A 24,958-nucleotide genomic window follows, 5' to 3' on the forward strand; every position below is an offset into this window, starting at 1 on the left:
GTTTCCTCTGTTTTGATTGGTTGATTATCTTTCTGGACTCTTCCAGAATTCCGAATGCCCTCCATCGAAAGCTCCTGAATGGTCCTGATATTTCTAGAAAGTTCGAAACACTGATAAATTGAACGGAGCCGGCATTTAGAGCATACTTTGTGATTGTGCGTTGTGTAGTGAAGTACTCAGTGCGATATTCGCGTTCTATTCCCTGTGTGATCATCAAGTTATTCTCAGTGATTGTGATCGAAGTGATTTGCTGTTCTTTACAGCTCTTACTAAGTTCTCATCTACTTACTCGCAACTTTTCCAAGTGATTATTAAAGGTGAGTTTTCATCTATGTACCACCTCGGTTCCCCTAAGTCGTATCGCACTTTTAATGTCACGTCCCTGTTTTCCGTCCCAGGTTTTAGACTATCCTTTGGCCTTTTTAGTTAGCAGTATCTAAATTTTTTTCAATTCCAAATAGCATCCACTTCCATCTCTAATCCAAACCCCAAAGTGCCCTTTCCCTGTCACGTTATGCGCTGAAGCCCTTGTTTAGTTACTCATGAAAGTTCAGTGGTGGAATTCCGAGAGCCATTTCCATTTTATCATCTCGCCTAAGTACTTTTTCTTCCATTATGGGAAGTTTATTGGTGAGACGGGTTGAAGCCATCCATACACTTGAGTGTCTTTGAGATAATGTCTGAGGTCTTCCTGCAAGTTCTAAGTTGCATCAGTCTCCAAAGCTGTTTCACTCATCTTGACTAGATCTTGTTTACGTACTCTTAGTTCTTGCTATCGTCAAGCTGGTAGTGCCTACCTACGTATTTACCGTTACTTTGAATATAACTGCCCTGCCGGCAAGTGGTACATATCTTGTTTGAGGAACTGCCTGCTGGACACTGGTGGTGAAGTCATTGCTGGAAACATGAAACAATGTTCCATTGTGCATGACAGTCTGAGACAAGCATCTGCCATCTTATATGTGACTTAATATTCTCTTGCGATGTGTACTTTGAGGTGTAGCTAGGCCCAGCTGTCATCCACTTTTGTCGGAGGCTCCCCACCTCTCCTTTTGCACTCTCATTATTCACTAGATTTAACCAAGGCAATTTTTCTTTTCCACAGATGCAATCTGCTCTCCGTGCCGCATTGTTGAACGAACTTGTGGATGAGCTGACCAACCCACTCTCTGCACTAACTGACCAGAACTTTGGCATTGGATTGTTGACTGATGAGTTGAACTCACGTCCCGTTACCAACACACAGCTCTCTCTCTTCCCTTGGCTGCAGGTTACGTCAGGCCATGGCGCATCTCTCCAGCCCAGCAGAGTGGAGTCTCCAATATTCACCATGACAAAGCAGCTTTTAAGGTATGTTCACTGTTTCAAATCAAAGTGATGAGGAGGATTGATAGAGAACAGGCCGTTTGTCTTTTTGTTGAAAAGGCAAGGCCCTGTCAGAAAAATTTGTGTTTGTAAACTTTGTCAAGATGTTATAGAGACAGATCATTCATCTCACAGTCTATTTACAGGAGCCATGTTAAGGTGTCAGCAAGAGAAATAGGAACCGCTATGTCACAATTTCAGGACTTTCTTTGCTACATTTCCTTGTTCATATTTATTCTCCATGATTATTGACAAGGACATGATTTTTTCCATCAATGAAGGCTGCTCTCTTTTATTATAATGTACTGGAAAAGAATGAACCTGTCGTGATGTTTGTTCCTTCCCTAGTAGCAGTGGCTGTTTGAGAAAAGTTGTAAAAAACTCGTCAATTTGAAGAGATCTCTTAAAATTTAAAACCAATTGAAAATTATGTCAAAAAACTCTTGAAATATTTGCATAAGGAAACCCTATTTGGGGCTTTTTTTTACATAAGTTTGAAGAAAAATTTTAAGTAAATTTTTTATGCAAATTTTAAGTAAATTTTTTATGCAAATTTTAAGTAAATATTTTATGTAAATTTTAAGTAAAATTCACGTATTTTTTTTTAGCTTCCTGCAGGCAAAAACGAGGAAAAAAGTGGTGAACAGAAATGTATAAAAGGAACAGTTACAGCCCATAAAAATTGAGGATCTAGTTTATTGATTTTTACGTACATTTTATGTTTTCTTTTAATTAAAATAACGCTATTTTTTTGCTTCAAAGTATTCCCCAAAAGAGTTTCCTAAAACCAGTATTTTAAGAGTTATTTTACTTAAATATTTACGAACTCTTAAAATTTCCAAGTTTTTTACAGTTTTTTGGACAACTTTTGGTAGACCTTTTTTTAATAGCCATTGCTACTAGGGTAAGCATGTCAACATCACAGAAGGAAAAGCCGGTGGTGTAATTCTCCATCATTTTTGTGATGAACCCTCCGAACTGACAAAGATTCTGTTAGCACGCTCTGTCACAGTTTCAGTGAAGTATGATTGAAAATAGACCTTCCAATGACTGTAAAATTTTCGCATTGTGATGTTGAAGTCCTTATGTTCCTAATCAGCTCTTCTTCGTTTACCAGACTCTATCAGAAAAATATAGGTTTATTTTTCTACAGAATATACTAGGGTAGCAGTCTGTGCCCTGTTAGCAATGTTTGCCTTGTCCAGTTAAATCATACCTGCCTTCTGTCTGTGTGCAGGTCAACCTTGATGTTCAGCAGTTCCAGCCTGAAGAAGTCAGCGTGAAAGTCGTTGACGGTTTCCTAGTTGTAGAAGCTAAACATGAGGAGAGGCAAGACAAGCATGGCTATATCTCCCGATCTTTCACTAGGAGGTACAAATTACCCAAAGACATCAACGAGGATGCAATTGTATCCAGTCTATCCTCTGATGGTGTTCTTACGATCTCAGCAACAGTCAAGGTAAATATCTGATCTGTAATTTTTATTCAACGAATTCTGCCTTTTCTCATTTCGTTTAGGTTTGTTCCTCAAAAAATTTGTACCAGTGGCGTGGTATGCCCTGCGATGTATCGATTGATCTGCCATTCAAACCTATGGAAAAGGATAGATAAACGGTGTTCGCAATGAATATCTTAATAATCTGTAGACTGGGATCTGTCCCAGACTGGGACTGTACTGAGACTGTAGATCTGTTCATCATAACTGTAGATTGGGAAATATCGATAATTGATCATTCACGCCTCGCCATGGATGTGTACACTATGGTATTCATTGAAATTGAAGGGGCTCTCTAGAGAAATGTCCAATTCGGCACACCAGTAGGGCTAAATTTGAGAATTATCCTCAGCCCTGTAGCTTCAAGCTCTACAGAAAGTTTTAAGCATTTGAATTCTACGTAAATTTGAGGTATCTTTGACCCTGAGGTTCAGCTCACAGAAAACTCAAGTTGTATGTATGAGCCGCTTTTACGGCGCGCTTGGGCGCTCTGCGACGCCTATTCTCCACAGGAATCTGTCATGGTAGAGATCCTCCGAAACTCAAGTTTTCCGTCTAAATGATTAGTTTCATTACAAATTCAAGAAATTTTAGAGAAAGAATACAATTTGAATCGCATTTAGCAAAAAAAACCTAGCTCAATCACAATGTTGGAAAAATGTTGCTTCTTCAAAACCATCTCAAAAATCTCCCAGAAGAGCCAATAGTTTTGAGTATCCTCCAAAAAAATAGTTGATTTCATAAGTAAATAATTGTGTACATTTTAACAATGTACATACGTTAAGTATTTTTAAAAGAAAAGAAATTGCACAATTTTGAAAACACTGCAATAGTGCTAGTTCCTTTTTGCTAGATGCATTGAATCTATCAAAGATATCTTCATTATTTAGGATGAATGCATGCTCCTTTAAGAGTGAAATGAATTTTCCTTGATGCAAAGGCTTATATATCAACGTCTGACAAACTTCTTTTCAGGTACTCATGACTCTAGAAAGTGCCTCTTCCGTCCGTAGGAAAAAAGATTCTTCAGTTTATTTGTGCTGTTACAATTCATAACTTTTCTGAAGTTGAGGTCATTAGGCATCATGCTTTTGTAATTGTTGCCCAAATTTTTTAGCCACCTGGAAATCATCATTTTTTTTTTGTGGTGGTACCTGCTTCTTTTCAAGTTATTTCACTGAAGGAAGGAAAATCATGAGTTTCCCATCAGGGCCTCAAATATGTGGCACCAGCCAATTTTCTTATTTGATAACTGTTGACCAGTCAAATCTGATTTCCATTTGTCATTGACAAAAGGTACTTTCTTGTAGCCTGTCATTCAGATAATGGTCTTTTTCCTTTTGTTTGTGCTCTATTGCTAATTCATAATATTACGTACAGTTTCTCCGACCCGATCATTTAACATTCCTTCTATTTTTCCGTGTTTCAGAACCAATTGCCAAGTGGTGAAAGGCAAATTCCGATCACTCAGACCAACCAACCAGCTTTGAAGAAAGCAAAATCTGATGCGCCCCAGGAGAACGGCAAAGGCGACAAGATGGAATCTTAAACTAAGTTACATTCTTTGCACCAGTGTGATTATTAGCGCCGGTGCGTGTGAGTTCCTTACAATTCATTCTATCACATCTCACCATTGTATCATGATTTTGTCGTGACCTTCTTTCAGGAAGGTCCTTCTCTCACCGACAATTTGTACTCTTTTTGTATTCTTTCATTTAGTATTAATTTTTTTAATTTTTCATCTCACTTAAAGTTAACTTTAAGTTTATAAGACTTAAGAATTACTCTTGTTCCATTTTAAACTTAAATTATTCCAAGTCATTAGTTTTCCTGAAGTCCTAGTATGTACATTTTTAAAGGATTGTGTGTACTCTCTTTCCAAATTTTTAAGTAGGATTCCTAAGTAAAGTTAATAAAACCATTTTTTTTTTCTTTAAAGTTGTCGTGCTTTTTATCATGACTTCCTGCTAAATTATTTTCTTGAATGAATGGAATAGTTTAGTAACGCTGGGATAATGTCTCAGTGGCAGCTATCATTACGAAAACTCTTTCAATTTTTGTTCTAGGAAACCCTTTTTGAGTATTTTTTAAGCTAAATTTACGAGAGGTGAACTTTAAGAAACAAAACTTCAGAAAAATAAGAAACAAAACTTCAGAAAAACTCTTTAAAGAGCAACTGTTAATGACCATGGGTGCAGAAAGTTCATCAGTGTACGCTTTCTTCAGCAAAATGCTAATTTTTCGTATGCATTTGACGGATCGTGGACACTTTGCACCCCTGTCACCGTCTGTTCGTTAAACTCCTTTTTTAAGTAAATATCTCTAATAATTAAATTTGATTTGAAAAATTATCCCAATTGAGGTCCCTTAAACAATATATTAATCATGTTATCAAAGATTTTGCTAAACTGCTTCATCACGTCATGATGGTGGACACTTGGACAGTTGTAACAACTTCTATATGATAGCAAAAATGCCACCTCCATTAGAAGCTGTAAACTGCAACATATTACCATAACGTATATGAGTGAGCAAAATAAACCAAATTTTCCAAACATGTTTTGTGACTTAAAGAATTTTTAATTTTTCCAAAATTTGGCACTAAAGGACACTAGAGTACCTGTATAGCGAGAGTATGGACAGATGTGAAACTCCGAAAATCCATCAGGCCTTCACCGATGCCTCCTCGAATAAAGTTAAGGCCTAGAAATGCAGCCAACCTATGAATTTCAATTATCCAGAGCGATTAATTAGAACAATTGTTACGAACCATTGTTTATAAGGCACGTATTTGACTTAGTTTTTGCACAAATTTACTCATTTTTGTGGAAGAACGCTCATTTAGGTACTTTCTTAGCCATCTTCGTTAGAATTGGAATCTACAGACTGGCAGTGAAATATTGTGCGTTAGAAGTTGGTTAGAAGAGTGGCTGCACTTCTGGGCCCTAAGCCCTCCATGAAGTGATCTGTCCATACTCTCGGTATACAGGCACTCTAAAGGACACTACCAGGTTATTCTTTAAATTTTCTGTCAAAATCTTTTCTCCTCGAAAGTAATCTGCTCAAGTTTTGGCAAATGTTACCCACAAAAAAGCTCCTTGATCAATACTTATAGTCAGTCCCGCCACATCTCATCTCGGGCCCTGGTACCAGTTTTAAGGTCCGGGCCCCAAGCACAGAGGGGGGGGGGGTGTCTGAGGGGCATCTCTTGAGAAATTTTAGAATTGACATTAATCGGACGCATTTTGAAGCTTCCATAAAAAATTTGTTCATCAATTTCTTCGGAAAAATTATGTTTTTTTTCTACCTTCAGCACAAAATACTTGCGAATTGTTGCATTCAAAACACCTGGAAAATTTTTACCTTTTTTTTGGGGGGGGGGGGGGCATATGATACTATTTTCAGTTCTAAGAGGGCCAGGCCTCCCTGGACTCCCCCTTCGTTTGTCTATGGCAAGGGAGTTGAGCCATAAGCCATTGAAGTCGAGGATGCCCACACTGGAGACTCTTAGCATCTGATGACGGAAGAAAATGAAACGCAGTTAGGTACTAAAAATATCCCTCTGTAATGAAAATCTTGAAAATAGATAGAAATTTTCCAAGAAGTATACTTCTTTGAAAATTTCAGAAGAAATTTACAGTGCCCCAGCGTGTTTCTAAAAATCCATTCACCTTTTGCGAAATTTTTAGGGTAAATTTTTCACTTTTTCTTACGAAACAAGGGTTGCATGTGAATTCGTAGTGGTTTTTCACGGGTAACACAGGCCCGCATTGCAATTGAAATAGCCTTAATGCTCGCTGGCCTTTTCGATTTCCGTTAAAATTTTTGCAGTCATGAATGCGCTTAAGTGCGCTTCAGCTAGAATTGAATTTAGCAAATGGGTGGTTTTTATAGGAGGATTGTAATTAAACAAATGGTTAGAAATGGAAACAAAATAATATGAACTATGCAAAACGATTATTCCGATAACGGAACTTGGCTGTTTTGAAAACGTCTTCAATTGCGGCGTGATACCTCACGCATTCCGGAGAGTTCAAATAGTTGTATCATTGCGCCGTAAGAATGTGACGGATGATTTAGATGGAAATAGCCTCCATGCGCGCTGGGCATGTCGATTTCCTTTGACATTTTTGCGCTGGTGAATGCATAGCTGAAGTGCGCTCCAACTAGAATTGTTTTTAGCAAATGGGTGGTTTTTCTACGAGGATTAAAAATAAATGAGTGGCACGGAATATACCGACGGTGAAACTACCAAACCACGTATCTCGGTTTGCGACGTCGCAGACTTGCTGTCATACTTTATTTTTTAAATGAAAAACTACTCAACGTCCAGTCTTGAAAATTTCTGTGATTTTTCCACTTCGTGCGGAGAAAATTCTGTGAAAATTTCAAGGAATTATATTCATTTGGTCTACTTCAAAAAAATAAAATGCGAGCGTAGATTTTTAAACACCGCAAACGAGATACGTGGTTTGGTAGTTTCACCGTCGATAAGTAACTAACGAATATGAACTATGCAATACGAAACTTGGTTGCTTTGAAAACGCCTTCAAATGCGGCGTGATACTTGACGCATTCCGGAGAGTTCAAATAGTTGTATCATTGCGCCTTAGAAATGCGACGGAAGATTGAAATTGAAATAGCCTTCATGCACGCTGGCCTTTTCGATTTCCGTTAACATTTTTGCAGTCATGAATGCGCTTAAGTGCGCTTCCGCTAGAATTGTACTTAGCAAATGGGTGGTTTTTATGGGAGGATTATAATTAAACAAGTGGTTAGAAATGAAAACAAAATAATATGAAGAACTATGCAAAACGATTATTCCGATAACGGAACTTGGCTGATTTGAAAACGCCTTCAAATACGGCGTGATACCTCACGCATTCCGGAGAGTTCAAATAGTTGTATCATTGCGTCGTAAGAATGTGACGGAAGATTTAAATGGAGATAGCCTCCATGCACGCTGGGCGTGGCGATTGATTTCGACATTTTTGCAGTGGTGAATGCATAGCTGAAGTGCGCTCCAGCTAGAATTGTGTTCAGCAAATGGGTGGTTTTTATAGGAAGATCATAATTAAAGAAGTGGATAGAAATGGAAACAAAATAATATGAACTATGTAAAACGACTATTCCGATAACGGAACCTGGCTGTTTTGAAAACGCCTTCAAACGCGGCGTGATACCTCACGCATTCCGGAGAGTTCCAATAGTTGTATCATTGCGCCGTAAGAATGTGACGGAAGATTACAATTGAAAGAGCCACCATGCACGCTGGGCTTGTCGATTTCCTATGAAATTTTTGCAGTGGTGAATGCATAGCTGAAGAGCGCTCCAGCTAGAATTGTATTTACAAATGAGTGGTTTTTCTACGAGGATTAAAAATTAACAAGTGGCACGGAATGTAGCAAAAGTATATGAACTATGCAAAACGATAATCCGGGTATTGGACTTGCCTGATTTGAAAACGCCTTCAAATGCGGTGTGATACCTCACACATTCCGGAGAGTTCATATAGTTGTATCATTGCGCCTTAGAAATGCGAAGGAAGATTACAATGCAAGTGAATTCGTAGTGTTTTTTCACGGGTAACACGGGTCTCCTCCGGGGCCCGGGCCCCGGTGCCAGGGACCCAGTATCCCCCCCCCCCCCCTTGTGGCGGGCCTGCTTATATTATAGATGATACTCTTTCCTGTAAGCCAGGACAATAGAAGAAGCAAGATTAATATTCATAAATAAGATTTATTTTTTAACAAAATATAACAGCAACATTGATGTGGGACTCATTCAGTAATGAACATTTATCTGGATATTTGAAGAGGGATGAGACAGAGAAATTGAAAAACATTCATCGTAAGTACAAAAAATATTTAGAAAAAAAAGGAGAATTTGTGGACTAACAATTTCAAAAGCCCATCTAGAGCAAAAGGGCTGCAGAGCATTAAAGGAGGAGAGACAAAGTTATCAACCCATTTTGGTAGAAATTCTTATCCTCATAAATTATTAAATTAAATCAGTTTTTAGTCGCGAAAAATGGGTTTTCAAAAGTGAAGCTTTCTGATAGAAAAATGAGAAAATACCATTGGGACGGCATGAAAAGAAACATATTTTTTGAGATTAATTGGTAGTCTGTCAGTATACAAAACCATGAGTGAAAATATAATACCTTAGACGCAACCATCATAGTGGCGCAAGATTGAACATGGAGGGAAGGGTCCTAAAACTCAAAGATTGTGCTACACACAGGGCGAAAATAGTGATGATTTAGAAACTGAGGCAACATTAAAATCACCCAGCAATGACCCATTCCAGTGCTCATGCGATTCATTAGACGATGAAAGTAATGAGGCTGCAAGCCGGTACATTTGAAACACTCAGTGGCAGAAAATAGTACTGCCTGTGAGTAGGACAAAATCATTTTCATCATAGCACAAAGACCTCATCAAGAAATCGCTGTGCTTGACATTTTTGTATCGAGAGAGCAAGAGAGCTCGTGAGAATCGCTCATAGTAGGTGTAAAAGAGGAGTATCATACAAAATCTAAGGAGTAAAAAATAGGTGATAGTTACATCGAGTTTGATTAAGTACAATTCATAAGTACAAAAAAAAGGATCGCTCCAAAGTGAACGTAAGTACATGGGCGCTTAATTTATAAAAAGACAGGAGGGACAAAAGATTTGGAAGAATGAAATGCACAGTCCTAGCTTCGTCCCAGGACTGCAGTTTAGGGAGTGAGAGCAGAGGAGAACCTCCGGTTCCCCTCTGAATTGGCAAGAAGGCAGTTGTCACTCTGACGAACGCGATCTCCACCTAAAACAGATGTAAGTCAATTTGACATGTTGAAGCGATTATTATAATTAGGAGCTCTTAACTGCAAAACATTAGGAATTCATTTTACTTAGGTTCAATACAAAAATTGATTTTATAGGTCCGGTCATAATTCTTTTTTTTCTTTTTAAATTTTTCTAGGTGATCATAAAATACTTTTTTTTTCTATTAGTTTTCGCGTTAAACAAAAGGAACCAAGCCACACCAGCTATTGCCAAACTTAATCGGGCAATTTAATTTTTTACATAAAAAACGGTTGTGCAGATTTTTGTGCAAATTTCTATGAATTTTCTCCATAATACAAAGCAATCCCTTAAAATTTTCAAAGGAATCCGCACAAACGTTTTCTCGTAAAAAATCAAGTTCCCCTGTTAAATTTGGCAATGGCTGATGTGGCTTGGTTCCTTTCTGTTTAATGCGGTCCAGTTTTTAGTTTTTATCCAGTTGAAATAGATTAATTTTAATTACAGCATTAGAATTCTGTGCAATTCAGAGTAGAACTCAACGTGCTAAGGAAAAACGCCTTATGAACATTCGATAGTTGCCAAATTTCCCCAGATTAATCATGTATTGTTTAGGAAAGTTCCACATGTTTTTCCTTGAAATTTTCAAGTATTTTAGATAAAAGTGCGAACAAAATCGTCAGAAAATTTTGAAGCAAAACATTCAAAAAATTTCTGGTGAATTCGGTTTTTATTGAGGGGAATCTGGCATCGCCTGATGGCTCATGTGGCGTTTTTCCTTAGCACGGCAGAACTGTCATTGGTTCTGGTAAAAGTAACTGTGACAAATTACTCAAAATTAACAGAATTGTTTCCAATTTGGAGTGGGTTAGGTATCGGGCTACGCACGATTTGCGATGAAAAACGTTGAAAAATTTCAAACCAAGCTAGAGGTCCAACAGTATGCATTTACGATAGAAGTTTTATAGCCATGCTCAGGGCTCAATGAGAATCTGTCTCTTCTAACCCCTTTGGGTTCACTCTAGAGATGGTCGAATATTTAGATATTCGAATATTCGATATTCGAATCACCGTAAACCTACCTCTATGTGGACAAGGCCTTCCATTCATAAAAAAGGAACGGAAAAATTATGAAAGAACAAACATAAATGTGGTTCAATGATTTTAACTTCCGCCGCTGCGCCGCGAAGACCGCACCGTGTTTGATGCAATGCGTGAAGTAGTCGTGCAGTCTTGTAGGCGCTAATATGTGTTACATGTCGATCACCGCACCGAGGGCTTCTGCTTTTCATCTCAAGTCCTCGTCATCATTTCCCTCTAAGTCGCGCCATTCCGGGCCAAATTGCATGTTCGATTTCTCTCTTAACGCGACTAATTAACGGTGCTGTCTCTTGTATCCTGCTTGTATCACTCAGAGACGACAAAATTAGAAATTACTTTACTCTCAGGAAATGAGAGATTTTGTCGCCTTTTCTCGTTTGTAATTTTTCTTTCTAAATCCGATTTTTTTTTATACCTACACTTGAAAAAATTGCAAATTTTTGCCGCCCTTTAGATTTGTCGCCATGGGCCGCGGCCCATGTGGCCACCCCCTTAATCCGGCCCTGATTCGCATCCGAACTATTCGCAATCGCAATATTCGAATTCTCAAATATTCGCAATAATCGCATTCGAAAAGTTTCGAATATTCGAATTCGATATTCGTCCATCCCTAATTCACTCCTGCCGTGCTAAGGAAAAACGTCGTATGAGCCTTTAGGCGTTGCCAAATTTCTTTGATAAAACACGAATTTATTGAGGAAGTTGTGAATATCTTTTTACCGATTTTTCAGATAATTTTGTTCGCAATTCAATCTAAAAGATCTGAAAATTTCAAGGAAAAATACGCCGAACTTTCTTCCGAAATAAATGTTTCCTCGGGGTAAATTTTGGCAACATTCGAATGTTCATACGGCGCACAGTGCATCGACTCAATGGAAGGTCGGACATGAAATTTTTGACAAAAATTACAATGTTACGTCATTTCGTCACAACTTTAATTTTTAGGGGTTATTTTGATGGAAAATTGTGTGAAAAACCAATGAATCTACTTCTGAAACGTAACATTTCATATTACAGAAGATATCGACGGTGAAACTACCAGACCACGTATCTCGTTTGTGGCGTTTAAAAATCTCCACTCACATTTTATTTTTTTGAAGGAGATCAAATCAGTATCATTCCTTACAATTTTCACAGATTTTTCTCCGCACAAAGAGGAAAAATCACGGAAGTTTTCACGAATTGACGTTGAGTAATTTTCTATTTAAAAAATAAAGTATGACAGGAAGTCTGCGGCGTCGCAAACCGAGATGCGTGGTTTGGTTCAAAGTTTTTAAATCATGTCCGACCTCTTCCATTGATTCGATCTACTTTGCGGCGTTTTTCCTTGGCACTCTGGATTTTTGGATTCACTTTGGATTTCACAGATTTCATTATACTTTGCGGACTTACTTTGAGTGGTATTTGTTGGGAAGGACGCGGCGAGGGGCTCCTGGGGAAAGCAGGTCAGTTGTTGTTGGTCTCCGGGATGCCGGGAGGGACTTTCCACACGCGTCCCCTAGACTGGTGACCCCTCTCTCTTCCAGGTCCTTCCAGTGCTGGTAATTACTTCGCATGTGGTACAACATCTCGGGCATATCGATAAATGCTGGAAAGAAAAAAACACAATTTTGTCAATGTTTTTTTGCTGTAATTCCATAGGTGTTTCCCTATTAAATTCCACGCTCTGAAATTTTGAACTGCAATGGAGATGTTACATGTGTGAGGAATTTGCGATTTGACCGTTGATTCTTATGTAAAAGTTCGCGAGAAACACGATGGTGCCACTGGTTTTCTCTGAAATCAACTTCCAAACTCAAAAAAAGCTCTTAAGTTGAGGCCAAAATGGAGGGGATATCCCACGCTATCCTCAGAGTCCACGTCTACATCAAGACAAACTCTCCATGCAAAGATAGGGAGCAAATACATTAGCAGGGTTGCCGTGTTTTCAGTTTCTAAGTCCCCAAATAAAGTGGCAGCCCTGCCAATGTATTTGCTTCCTATCTTTGTATGGAGAGTTTGTCTTGATGTAGAGGTAGAATCTCAGGATAGCGTGGGATATCCCCTCCATTTTGGCCTCAACCTGAGAGCTTTTTTTGAGCTTGGAAGTTGATTTCAGAGAAAACCAGTGGCACCATCGTGTTTGTCGCGAACTTTTACATAAGAATCGATGGTCAAATCGCGAATTCCTCACACATGCAATATCTTCATTGAGGGGCTCGGAGGACAAGGCGCATAGGTAAGTGCAGTTTTTAAAAAAATCGAGATATTAATGGTTTCAAGTAAAAGTAGTCTTAGTGCATATTATGTGAAAAGAGGGTTATTCAAAATCGGCGATTTTACCCTACGCTTGGATTTTGCCCGGAGTTGGATATGTTGTTCCCTATCACAAGACACCCTTTTCCGGCATTGGCAAGTTCACCCGAAATTTTTCCCGCGCGCTACAGCGTTGCCAAGTTGAGAACAGGCAAATTCCGTAAGTGGCATCAAAAATGAGCTATGAAGTTGCGGTTTTTACGAAAATTCTCTAAAAATTACGCACTTTTAGGAAATGACCATGTTTTTAATGTCGCATTAATTTAACATGCATTATTGCCAAATTTCTGATTTTTAAATTCGACAAATGTTACATATCCGCAAATACCCAAAAAGGCTATCTTCAAATTTGAATAAAAAGTTGTCTAATCGATAGTTCGTTCGATTCCGCATCCATCGATATATTATAGCTCGCTGGGAAACTTTTGGTTCGCGGGATATCATCATTTTTGTGAACAGCTTTATGGAGCGACGACGCTTTTTGAGTCCGGGCGGATAGAAATTTTAGCCTCCAAAAACACCGGGTAGCATTAATTCCATGGTTTCCTATGTAATTTTTTGCGCTGAATCCGAATTTGACCATTTCATAAAAAAATTGTCACCAAGATGTTGCCAAATTTGGCAAAAAATTGCTTAAAATCGGCCTTTTTGGCGGATTATAGCCTGTGACTTGCCAGGAGTTGATCAGACGACAAAATTGGTTATTTCCACAGTTAAAACTCGTTAAACTATCTACAAGCTGAGTCAAATTCTTTCTGCTCACGGTAAAATTAAACGCGCGACAAGCAGCAAACTGAAAAAAAACACCAAAATTGGCGCTTTTTGCGGTTTTTGTCGTAAGTTTCTTGTTTTCCGATTAAGAGAATGTTTCTTGACTATACTAATGAACAACATGAGCAGAATTTAATAAAATAGAACAATAAAATAAGATCGAACATATTCCAATGTTGCCAAGCTTAAACAAAAAACTTTAATTTTCGCTTTTTTTTTATATTATTGTCCTATATTCTTTGTTCACCTCTTATTTTTAAATTTTTATTAATGTATCTCTCTTGCAAAATAATACACTTCTGTAGAATAATTTAATTTTCAACTTAGATATATACTAATAACTAGGGTATTTAGTTCAGAGAGGAAAAATTCATAAAATAGTGAGTTTTATCGAATCGTGTCAATAAACCACATTTTGAAACAATAATGGAAAATTTTCTGCTAAAAATTAATGAATAAAATGTACTCCTCAGACTGACTTCATTAAAACAAGACAAGACGCATTGCAATATTGCCAAAATTACGTACAAATCGTTGAATTTTGGCGGTATTTGACCGTTATTATTCATTACCCATATTTAGTATACAATTTTATTTTATAATTCTGAGATAATGGAGTTTAATAGAAAAAAGTAACGACACCAAACTGAAGAAGACGCCCAGGAAAGGACAATAAGGGGCTTAAAAGGAACAAGGGCGCTCCAAATTACTGAGGACCTGTGAGTGGACAAGGGACTATGGCGGTTAGGCGTCGCGGGGCCCGAGAGACCGCTGTAAAGCGGCTCTTTATCTATATTATGTAACAATACAATAGTTTGTCTTTACACTTGGCGTAATTCAGATTTCCTAAGAAACATTCTCTTAATCGGAAAACAAGAAACTTACGACAAAAACCGCAAAAAGCGCCAATTTTGGTGTCTTTTTTTCAGTTTGCTGCTTGTCGCGCGTTTAATTTTACCGTGAGCAGAAAGAATTTGACTCAGCTTGTAGATAGTTTAACGAGTTTTAACTGTGGAAATAACCAATTTTGTCGTCTGATCAACTCCTGGCAAGTCACAGGCTATAATCCGCCAAAAAGGCCGATTTTAAGCAATTTTTGCCAAATTTGGCAACATCTTGGTGACAATTTTTTTTTATGAAATGGTCAAATTCGGATTCAGCGCCAAAAATTACATAGGAAACCATGGAATTAATGCTACCCCGGTGTTTTTGGAGGCTAAAATTTTCTATCCGCCCGGACTCAAAAAGCGTCGTCGCTCCATAAAGCTGTTCACAAAAATGATGATATCCCGCGAACCAAAAGTTTCCCAGCAAGCTATAATATATCGATGGATGCGGAATCGAACGAACTATCGATTAGACAACTTTTTATTCAAATTTGAAGATAGCCTTTTTGGGTATTTGCGGATATGTAACATTTGTCGAATTTAAAAATCAGAAATTTGGCAATAATGCATGTTAAAATTAATGCGACATTAAAAACATGGTCATTTCCTAAAAGTGCGTAATTTTTAGAGAATTTTCGTAAAAACCGCAACTTCATAGCTCAATTTTGATGCCACTTACGGAATTTGCCTGTTCTCAACTTGGCAACGCTGTAGCGCGCGGGAAAAATTTCGGGTGAACTTGCCAATCCGGAAAAAGGCGTGTCTTGTGATAGGGAACAACATATCCAACTCCGGGCAAAATCCAAGCGTAGGGTAAAATCGCCGATTTTGAATAACCCTCTTTCGTTCCCAAATTTCATTTTTTAGCACCGAAAAGTCAGTTTGTACTTTCTTTCCGCTATGAGGATCCATGTAGGTGATTTCGAAACTTCAAACACGCATTTCTCGAAACGGTAACAACTGCACTTATGCGCCTCGTTCTCCAAGCCCCTGAATTGAAGGGCTGTACATAGAAAGGGCATTTCGTCACCCTCCGGCCAAATTATCACAAGCGCCATGTGACGTTGAAAAATTTCCGCCGACATTTTTTTTCTTTATAGAGAAATTGTTCAACGAAGCTTTCCGAAAATTTCTCTGAATTTTCTTCGCGCTGCCGAAAAATAATTCAGCGAAATTTTCAAACAGACTAAACCAAAAATTTCTCTGTAAAAAAAAAAATAAAATGGCAGCGGAAATTTTTAAACGTCGCATGACGTTTCAGGCGCTTTAGATTACTTACTTACTTGTGATTTCTCAATTGCCGACTTGGAGAAAAGTTTGGGGCTAATTAATGTTCTAGATTGGAAGCTTTCGGTTTATTTCCTGTAAATATGAAAGAAGTAGTGATTTTTCCTCAGTGATCAAGAGATTTTTTTTCAAACTTCCGTACAAATGTTTTAGTAAATATAAAAGTTTCCGTTTGAACTTACAAAAGGAAGTAGCACAAAAAAAGTATCAGATATTTAGAAACATTCTGGATCGAGATATTTAGATTTTTAAGGTAGTCGTCGAAAAGTATTTGGAGTTGGTCAGCGTCGGTACCTATCTTCAGCCGTGGCGAAATGCGGAATGCAACTAAACAGCCTCTGCAGACACTGCATGTGGTATGAGCCAAAATTGAAGGCGTTTCGTGCGGTCCCGCTGTTAGAGGAGGCAACGCAAAAGCAACGCAGCATAGAGGTCCAGGAATCGAATTCAACTGATTAGAAGTGAATCGCAAGTGAGGAAAATCGAAAATTGATAGCACTTTGTAGCAATATATAAAATTTTCCGTGATTTTCCCCATTGCGTGCGCTATTTTCGTCAATTCGGTTGAATTGGTTTGTGGTTAGGCTCATCAAACTTGGTTTGTGGTTACGCTCATCAAACCAGGAGGGTACATTCCACTTATGGTCAAGACTTTCTCAAGGTGGCAACTGGTCATTGCGCAAGATTCTTATGCCATGAGGCTATTTTCAGAATTAAGGGGCTTGGAGAACACGGCGCATAGAAGCAGTTTTTTTTTTTTTTTTTTTTTTTTTTTTTTTTTTTTTTATTGATATATTAATCAAAAAATGAGTTTCATCTATCTTTCCGTCATGAGACTCCATGCAATTTTGAAACTTTGAGCATGAAAATAGGTATTTCTCGAGATCGCAAAAACAGCACGTATCCCACTTGTCCTCCAAGCCCCTCAATTTTCCAAAAAAATTTCATGTGCGGACAGTCGGGTAGACAAATGAAAAGTTGAATGTGATAATGCCGAAATTTCATCACCGAAGGTTCACGCACAGCACACGCGGGTAAAATAGCCTTCAAATGATGACAAAGCAATACCATAGACACACTAACGCTCAATTCTATTTTGGACATTGAGTCTCATACTCATTTGCTTCAAAAGGCAGAATGTGTACCCTGAAAACGCCCTGCGTTTAGAAATGTTTTGAAAATGTGTTGATGATAAACATTTTTACATTTATAAAACGTTTTACAAGAAAGCCGATGGGTTATTTCCATAATGTTAAAAATGAAAGTTTTTCAGCAAGTCACCGTATTTAAGGTGACGATGAAAACATTTTAAAAACCACCTCTAAACATTTTTTTTGTTCTGAGTTGTTTTAGCGATATTCCTTGCTGCCTAATTTTTCATCGAAAGATGAGGAATACAGTTCTGACACATTTTGGAACTGGTTATTAGGTCATTACTGTTCTCAATACTGTTAGGGGTTTTATTTCCTTGGGCTGAGAGGAAAGTAAGTGCTTCAGACAGTGTAGTAATGAAGTTACCAAGCAATGTTACTCAGTACTCCATAGAGACTATATCACTATGCACTCTCTTCAATTTTTCTGTGAGACTGAATTTTAGTTTATTATAGAGTGTTGTGACGAGACATGCCTGCCTTCAAAAAGTAACCATTGACGATTTTGAGATCAGAGGCTAGAGAGATCCGAATTCAACGAAAGTGTAATTTTCGTAAGACAATCTTACTAAAAAGGGCGGACAAAATTAATTTTGCGATGAAAAATCAGAAGAAGGTACATGCGCATTTTAGCGGAGTAAATTTTACCTGACTAGTTTTTGAAAGTTTCAAGACCATTCGTAAGACATTTACGTAACATTTTTCAAAAAATGTATCTGTCACATATCTCTGATATCTTTCGCTGATAGATTCAAATGTATTGTTTCAATTAATTGTTTTTGAGATTTACGAAAGACGTCTCGTTGACAATACGTCCGTAGTCGAAATATTTGGAAAATATCTCCTTTTTATAATCGTGTGTTAGGTTATATTTAATATGTAAAGAGATTGGAAAGGAATCAAAAATGTTGAGAAAACATACTTTAATACATGAGTCGAATTAAGACGAAAGACAAAGAATGTTCATTTAGAGCTGCAATGTGTTTCAGAACAAAAGGTACCTATTCAAGCACCAACACGTACTGTTCACCGACATAAACTGTAAAATGGTAGGCATGTAAAAAAACTCTAAGTTCATTAAGCTCGACAAGGAGTGGATTTTATGGATCCGTTTTAAATGAGAATGGTGAAAAATCATTCACGCAAATTCGCTGAAAGAAACATTATCGTCAAATTTACACAGTTAATTTTACTTCAGATATGATTTACAAAGTTGATAACTTAGTCCAACGGTTCAAGGAATCATATTACTCTTTCGGACGTTTCATAAAGTTCTACTATCATCTATGTACCTATTTTGAAAGGTGTTCGAAGTTTTTCACTCCTCTTTCAAAATCGATCACTAGATACCCACGTGAAGAGATACATCATCATAATGCAAATCTTCTCATCAAAACTTCACGCAAAGCACGGTTGAAAAATCGGAAAACTCCACTTTTAACTCGCAAGTAAGCAAACATCTGACAGTCCTTCACATCTGACGATGATTCACGCTTCTCGTCTGACAAAAGACCAAAATTCTGCCCAAGTCAAGTCGGGCACTAAACTAATTTCAGTTATAAGTCAGCCCGTTCTTAGGTAAATCTAAAATTGGTTGATATACGAGTAAGACCAACGTGAATTTTGGACTCATCATAAAAATTACACGAAATTCACCTATCAAATGTCCAGCTTTTTTTTGTGGCAGTTATATTCGCGGTAGAAAACACCTAAGGACCAAAATTCTGCCTAAATCAAGCCGGGCTCTTAACGAATTTCAGTTATGATTCAGCCCGTTCTTAGGAAAATCTAAAATTGGTTGGTATACGAGTAAGACCAACGTGAATTTCGGACTCAACCCAAAAAATTACACACGAAAGTCACCTATCAAATGTCCATCTTTTTTTTGTGGCAGTTATATTCGCGGTAGAAAACACCATAGGTCTAGGTCATCTACTCCCAGATTTCATTTTTTCTCCTACGGATTTACAAGCCGGTCCGATCAAAGCAACGGCGAATTTGGGCGCCTCGTTGATCCAACACCGCAGCGTGGTCCAGCCAGCACCGGCCACCATCGCCTCGAAGCTCTCCGGCGTGAACTTGTAGGAATTCTCCGTGTGCAGACTCTCGCCCCTCTTCAGGCTGAACTCACGACCGGCGACGTGGAAAGTCTGGTCCCGGCGGCCCACCAGGTGCATCTCCATACGGCTCTCGGCCTTGTTCCACACGGCTCTATGGTCGAACGCGGACGGATCGAAATCCCCGCCCAGCTCCCTGTTGATACGGACCAAGAGGTTCTTGTTGAAGTCGCGGGTGACCCCCGTGGCATCGTCGTAGGCCGCGACCAGGGTCGGCTCGTCCTTGGCGATATCGTAGCCGATGATGAAAGTAGCGTCGTCGCCCAAAAGACCCCTAGCCGAGCGGAGGAACGCTTTGGCCCCAGCGGGAGAGAAATTCCCGATGGTGGAGCCCGGGAAGAACCCGACGCGAGCGCCACTACAGGCCGAGTGAGGAAGCTGCAACGCCGTCGTGAAGTCAGCCACCAGGGGCACCACCCGGAGATGCGAGTACTTCGTCCTGATTTCCTGGGCTGCCTCCTCCAGCGCGGTCGGGCTGATCTCGATCGGGACGTAGGTCGACAACTGCGGCGCGGCGTCCAACACGATGTGGGTCTTCTCGCTGGAGCCACTGCCGAACTCCACCAGAGCCGCGCCTGTCGGGATCGTGGCCGAGAGCTCGGCTGAAACCGACTTCAGCAAGGCCGCCTCCGTTTTCGTCAGATAGTATTCGCGCGTTTTGCAGATTTCGTCAAACAGGCGGGAACCTTCAGCGTCGTACAGATACTTGGGCTTCGGAGCGTCTTGAGGCGCGGCGAGCCACTTGACGATGTCCTGAGCGAACTCGCTGTCGACATCGCGCGCCAGACGCAGGCCGGACAGCATCCACTGCTTCTGGGGGTGGTAGAAGTTGCGGTAGGTGGCCCTGGTGTGGCCGCGCGGGGTGGTGGCGGCGCCGCCCCGGAGCACCATCTGCCCGGACATGAACTTGCCGTTGTACTCGCTGTTGGCTCCCGCGGCGGGCCTGAAACCCGGGTACGGGCTGTAAGCGCTGGCCGTCCACTGCCACGCCACGTCGAAGACCTCGCGGAGGGCCTCGCCGCGGGTGGTCACGGCGAACTCCCATTCCTGCTCGGTCGGGAGCCGGGCGTTGGCCCAGGTGGCGAAGGCGTTCGCCTCGAAGTAGCTGATGTGGGTGACGGGGGCGTCCGGGTCCAACGGGTGGAGTCCGTCCAAGTCCATGATCATCCAGGTGTCATCGGCGGGGACCCAGTAGATCGGCGCCGTCCAAGATTCTTGCTGCGCCACGGCCCAACCGTCCGAGAGCCAGTGGAGTGGGTTCTTGTAGCCACCGTCGGTGATGAAGGCCAGCCATTCCGATTCGTGACCAAGCGGTCGGCCAGTTCGAAGGGTTCCAACCAGACCTTGTGGCGAGGCTGCTCGTTGTCGAAACAGAACCCTACCCCATCGTGACCGATCTCGACGAGACCGCCCTCAAAGCGCACGAATTCCGCCTTACCCTCCGTAGTCTTCCGCCTGAAACGGGGGTCGTAGGCGGGGTGGAGGGGGGACTGGGCGAAGAGGTGCAGGATGTCCGAGAGGATGAGTTCTTGGTGCTGCTCTTCGTGGTTCAAGCCGAGATCTAGGAGGTCCATCAAGGCGGAAGACAGGGGGTGTTGAAGGAGTTGCGTCATGGCGGAGTCCACGTGACGGCGGTAAGCGAGGACTTCCTCCAATGTGGGCCGGGTAAGGAGGCCCCGTCGTGGCCGAGGTTGACGAGGGCCTATCGTCTCATAGTAGGAGTTGAATAGGTAAGGAAAGGTCGAGCTGAATGACTTGTAACCCGGAAGGTGTGCCTCTAAGAAGAAGGTCTCAAAAAACCATGTAGTGTGACCAAGATGCCATTTCGTCGGGCTGGCGTCTGGCATTGATTGGACGCACTGGTCTTCCGCGCTGAGTGGGGCGGCCAGCTGGAGGGACGCCGCCCGGACGGCAGCGTAGCGTCCCAAAGGGGCGTCCTTTGAAGTCTTCCCATACCTGCAGATTCCGTTAGCACTGGGATCCGCATTGTGAGAGCCGTTCGAAATTGGCGCACAACCGTTACGGTTCGAAAATGAAGTCATCGAAAGGCGCACTTTTTTTTCTAGTTTGAAAAATCACTGATTGAGGAGTTTTTCTGCAAGGACTCGCACACCTTTTCAGAATCGCGGACACGATTTGAGGAGGATTTCGGTTCAACGAACAGTGACAAACGACGGGACCAGAAGTGATTCGCTGGCGAAGTGGAATAGCGGGGGAGAGAGACTTAAGTGCATAATTGGACCGCGTTAAACAGAAAGGAACCAAGCCACATCAGCTATTGCCAAATTTAACTGGGCAATTTAATTTTTTACATAAAAACGGTTATGCAGATATTTATGCAAATTTCAGTGAATTTTCTTCATAGCACAAAGCGAATTCCTTGAAATTGTCAAAATAATCCGCTCAAACGTTACTTCGTAAAAAATTAAATTGTCCAGTTAAATTTGGCAATAGCTGATGTGGCTTGGTTCCTTTCTGTTAAACGCGGTCCAATTATCGTGAGAGGTTCTTATCTGCGGTTTGCACTTCAGCCAGTTCTTATTTCTGTAAATCCGCGGACCCATGAGTGTTTCGTTGATAATTTGCAACACGGTGAAAAATAACCTGAAGTACACGCTCTGCTACAGTTTAAGTGATTTCTGGTCTAAATTTTTTCGTTCGTTTATTGAGAAGCTGCTTGTATGAAATCATACGATAACAGTATCAGTCCAAATTGAGTTCCATACTTCACTGCGATGAAAACCAAGGAGAAATTTAGCTTGTTATCACGTGACCAATCTACTTTCTTCCATATGTTTTTGACCTTCTGCAAGACACTCCTCCAGAAAGTAAAATCTGTTGCTTGACATTTGGCTGAAATAATGTACAAAAATTTTAAAAAAAAATTTCGGCAGATTTTTTTTTCGTCCATTGTCCTTTTTATCATCTTTGTCAGCGAGGAGATGGGAAAAGAGAAAAACTCATATCGATGGTAAAACTCTCAAACCTCGTAACTGGGTTTGCGACGTTGTTGATTTTCTATCATACTTCATTTTTAAATTTTTTTTAACATTTCTGATTACAGAAGTTTTTAGTGATGTTCATTCCGGAGGGCAGACGAATAAAGATACAAGATGTTTCTGTTTGCGTCCATTTTGATCCTAGTACTCATGACCCGGACCTTAGAAGCTCGGATGCAATTTCAATCTTCTGTAATTTCGTTTTATTTAAAATATAGCTCCACACATATATGATAGAATGGATATCCTTTTGGATATTGAAAAAATCCCCATTTTCCTGATCGCAATCCTCACGATTTCTTCGATTTTTCCCGACTCATTAATTTTCCCAGTTTCCTCAAACTGGCGATTCTCCATTGAGAAATATGCCAAATTTATGTAGGTAAAAGGTTTGGAGCAAAACGCGCAGTGAAAGTTTGAAACGGTGTCAAACACATGGACCAGTTGGTTAAATTAGATGCAATTATTTTAATTTATATCCTAAAGTTTGGAATCAATTATTAGTTTAAAAAGAAAACAATGAATAAAACAAGGCGTATTTTGAGATACTTCCTACTTTCAGCATGGTCCTCTATTGATAAAATTTTAAATCAGAAATCGTCATTAAAATGTCCAAGAACTCTCCTCCCAATACTTGAAAGTATGCATGACAAGCAAAGTTGGTTCAGACACTTTCTTCCAGCGACCCATTGTACGACTAGGCATTTGTCCAAAATGTTTTTGCCTCCGACCCACTGTGCGATGAAAGTTTGTCCAAAAACTTTCCGCCCATGAGGTGTGACCGTGACCCACTGCTGCACTGTGCGGTCCATGTGCGGCAGTGCGACCGGCACAAAACGCCTTCAATATTGGTGATACCACCTGGGGTTACCGGCAAGGTCGAATAGTTGCATCTCGCATTTAGCTCGCGATTCGGGCTGCATTGCGCAATTACTCATCGAATTCCTCTGAAATAAACGATGCAGTCTCGATTATCCGCTACTACTGGGACTGGAGGTACCGTGAATCATTCAAATTAAAAAAAAAGCGGTCACAAGGCGGTTCATTTGCTCACTATTAAACTTATCTTTCTACAATTTCTCATACCAGAAAAAAATATGGAAAAATAGGTACTGCGAACTTAGCGCACTCTCAGAGGGAGCAATAAACTTGTTGTGTGCTAATTCTCCATTGCCGATTCGATGTTGTATAAGTGGTAAAAAACCCGAATCGATAGGTACTATAGTTCTAAAAAGCAGTGAAGACTTACCATCCCAGGCCTCGAACATGTCGTTGATGATGAAGTCGACGAAGCCCATCTGGGATTTGGGTATCGAGCAGGTCGTCCGGTCGAACTGGGGCATCACCACCGGTAGCTTGTTCGCTTTCTCGTCGTCAGTCTAAAAACCGAGGAAAATGATCAAAAAGAGTATTTAACATGTTAGAAATCGACTTTCAAGATATTCTGATGATTCCACATTCACATGGACGAACCCCGCCGTTCCTGCCTAACGAAACCAGAGACAGGTGGGAAAGAAGCACTGGAAAAAACACATTGGATCTAGAGTCCAGACTCTTGAAAACATTGACAAGAAAAAATACTCTTGCTTCAATCGGATTTTTGCTTGAATCAAAACGAAATCAGCTTAAATTAAGAGGCTTGGTTCTTGATTTAAGCTAGATTCTGATTGAATCAAGAGTATTTTTTTTCGTCGATGTTTTTAAGAGTCTGGACTCTAGATCCAATGCGTTTTTTTTCCAGTGAGGGATGTGCTCGTTAATGAAGGGTCATAAGAATGAATGGGAATTATGAAGCGCCAGTGACGCTGCGGTCGTCAATTCGCCGCTTTAACTCATGAGCTCTGTTCACAAAGCTCCTGTGCCATGCCCATGGCTCATGAGTGTCGCATTTAGTTGCCACATAGTTCCGTTTGACAGAAGGTAAAATCTCGCTTTCCATCTCTCTAAAGGTAACCACGCCCACTTTTACGTTGTTTCTTATGCAGCTTCGACGAGCAAACCCCATCTTTCCCACTCGTCTATAGTTTTTGGCAGAAGTACGTCCATATTTGCAAAGTCTCACACTTGCTTTTCTAATTCCGATGCTAATTACATGAGTTGCGTTCATAGGCGTTTTTAAAGGAGGGGGTGCTTCCGGATACAATAATCAAGACGGTGGAGTCTCCGTCTCCTCATCGGCGGATCCAGCAAATTGGCAACACTGTTTTTCTCCATTTAAACCTATGGAAATGTATCGATTCTTGGAGGGGCCAGGTGTCTCGACAAGAATCGATTATTTAACATAGGTTTAAATGGAGGGAATCCGTTGTTGCCAAATTGCTGGATCCGCCCCTGCGTCTTCTAAAAATGCTTTAATTGCATGTATTCATCTCTGTGTTCCAAGTTATATAATTCATTGCAATAAACTGCAATTGCAGGGTACCTGGCGTTAGCACTATTGTGTCAGAGCGTTGTGTATGTTGTATACCCACTAATTGAAGGGGCTCATTTTATCGAAAATTGCGATAAACTCGAAATAAGTTGCAATTTTTTTTTGCATTGCACATTGACACATGTGCTACACATTATACAGATCGTTTAAAATCGGCATTTACTGACATAATGATGTAAAAAAAATTGAAATATTATTGCATTAAATTGCTATATTATTTCAATATTCACGTTACACTGTCCTGCTTGGGATGCAAATGAATGGAGCTCTT

At 40.2% G+C, this 24,958-nt stretch overlaps 2 protein-coding genes across 5 annotated transcripts in view; one reads left to right on the forward strand and one right to left on the reverse strand.

The window, feature by feature from the left end:
• The first annotated feature begins 1,105 nt into the window (after nucleotides 1-1,105).
• LOC109042427 (protein lethal(2)essential for life) lies at nucleotides 1,106-4,798 on the forward strand. Its single transcript, XM_019059161.2, is given in 4 exon segments — nucleotides 1,106-1,229; nucleotides 1,232-1,350; nucleotides 2,603-2,824; nucleotides 4,290-4,798. Coding segments are annotated over 4 exon segments (585 nt in total). The 3' UTR covers nucleotides 4,410-4,798.
• A 3,781-nt stretch (nucleotides 4,799-8,579) lies between these two features.
• Pde8 (phosphodiesterase 8) overlaps nucleotides 8,580-24,958 on the reverse strand; it is a 347,707-nt gene continuing 331,328 nt past the window's right edge. For all 4 annotated transcript variants that reach the window (XM_019059152.2, XM_019059151.2, XM_019059153.2 and 1 more), the window contains exons 18-20: nucleotides 23,506-23,635; nucleotides 12,142-12,337; nucleotides 8,580-9,667 (exon numbers count right to left, since the gene is read on the reverse strand). In XM_019059152.2, the coding sequence (XP_018914697.2) occupies nucleotides 9,643-9,667; nucleotides 12,142-12,337; nucleotides 23,506-23,635 (351 nt within the window). In that variant the 3' untranslated portion in view covers nucleotides 8,580-9,642. The remainder of the gene's footprint in view (nucleotides 9,668-12,141; nucleotides 12,338-23,505; nucleotides 23,636-24,958) is intronic.

This window comes from Bemisia tabaci, chromosome 6 (assembly GCF_918797505.1).
Source record: "Bemisia tabaci chromosome 6, PGI_BMITA_v3".
Taxonomy (NCBI): domain Eukaryota; kingdom Metazoa; phylum Arthropoda; class Insecta; order Hemiptera; family Aleyrodidae; genus Bemisia; species Bemisia tabaci.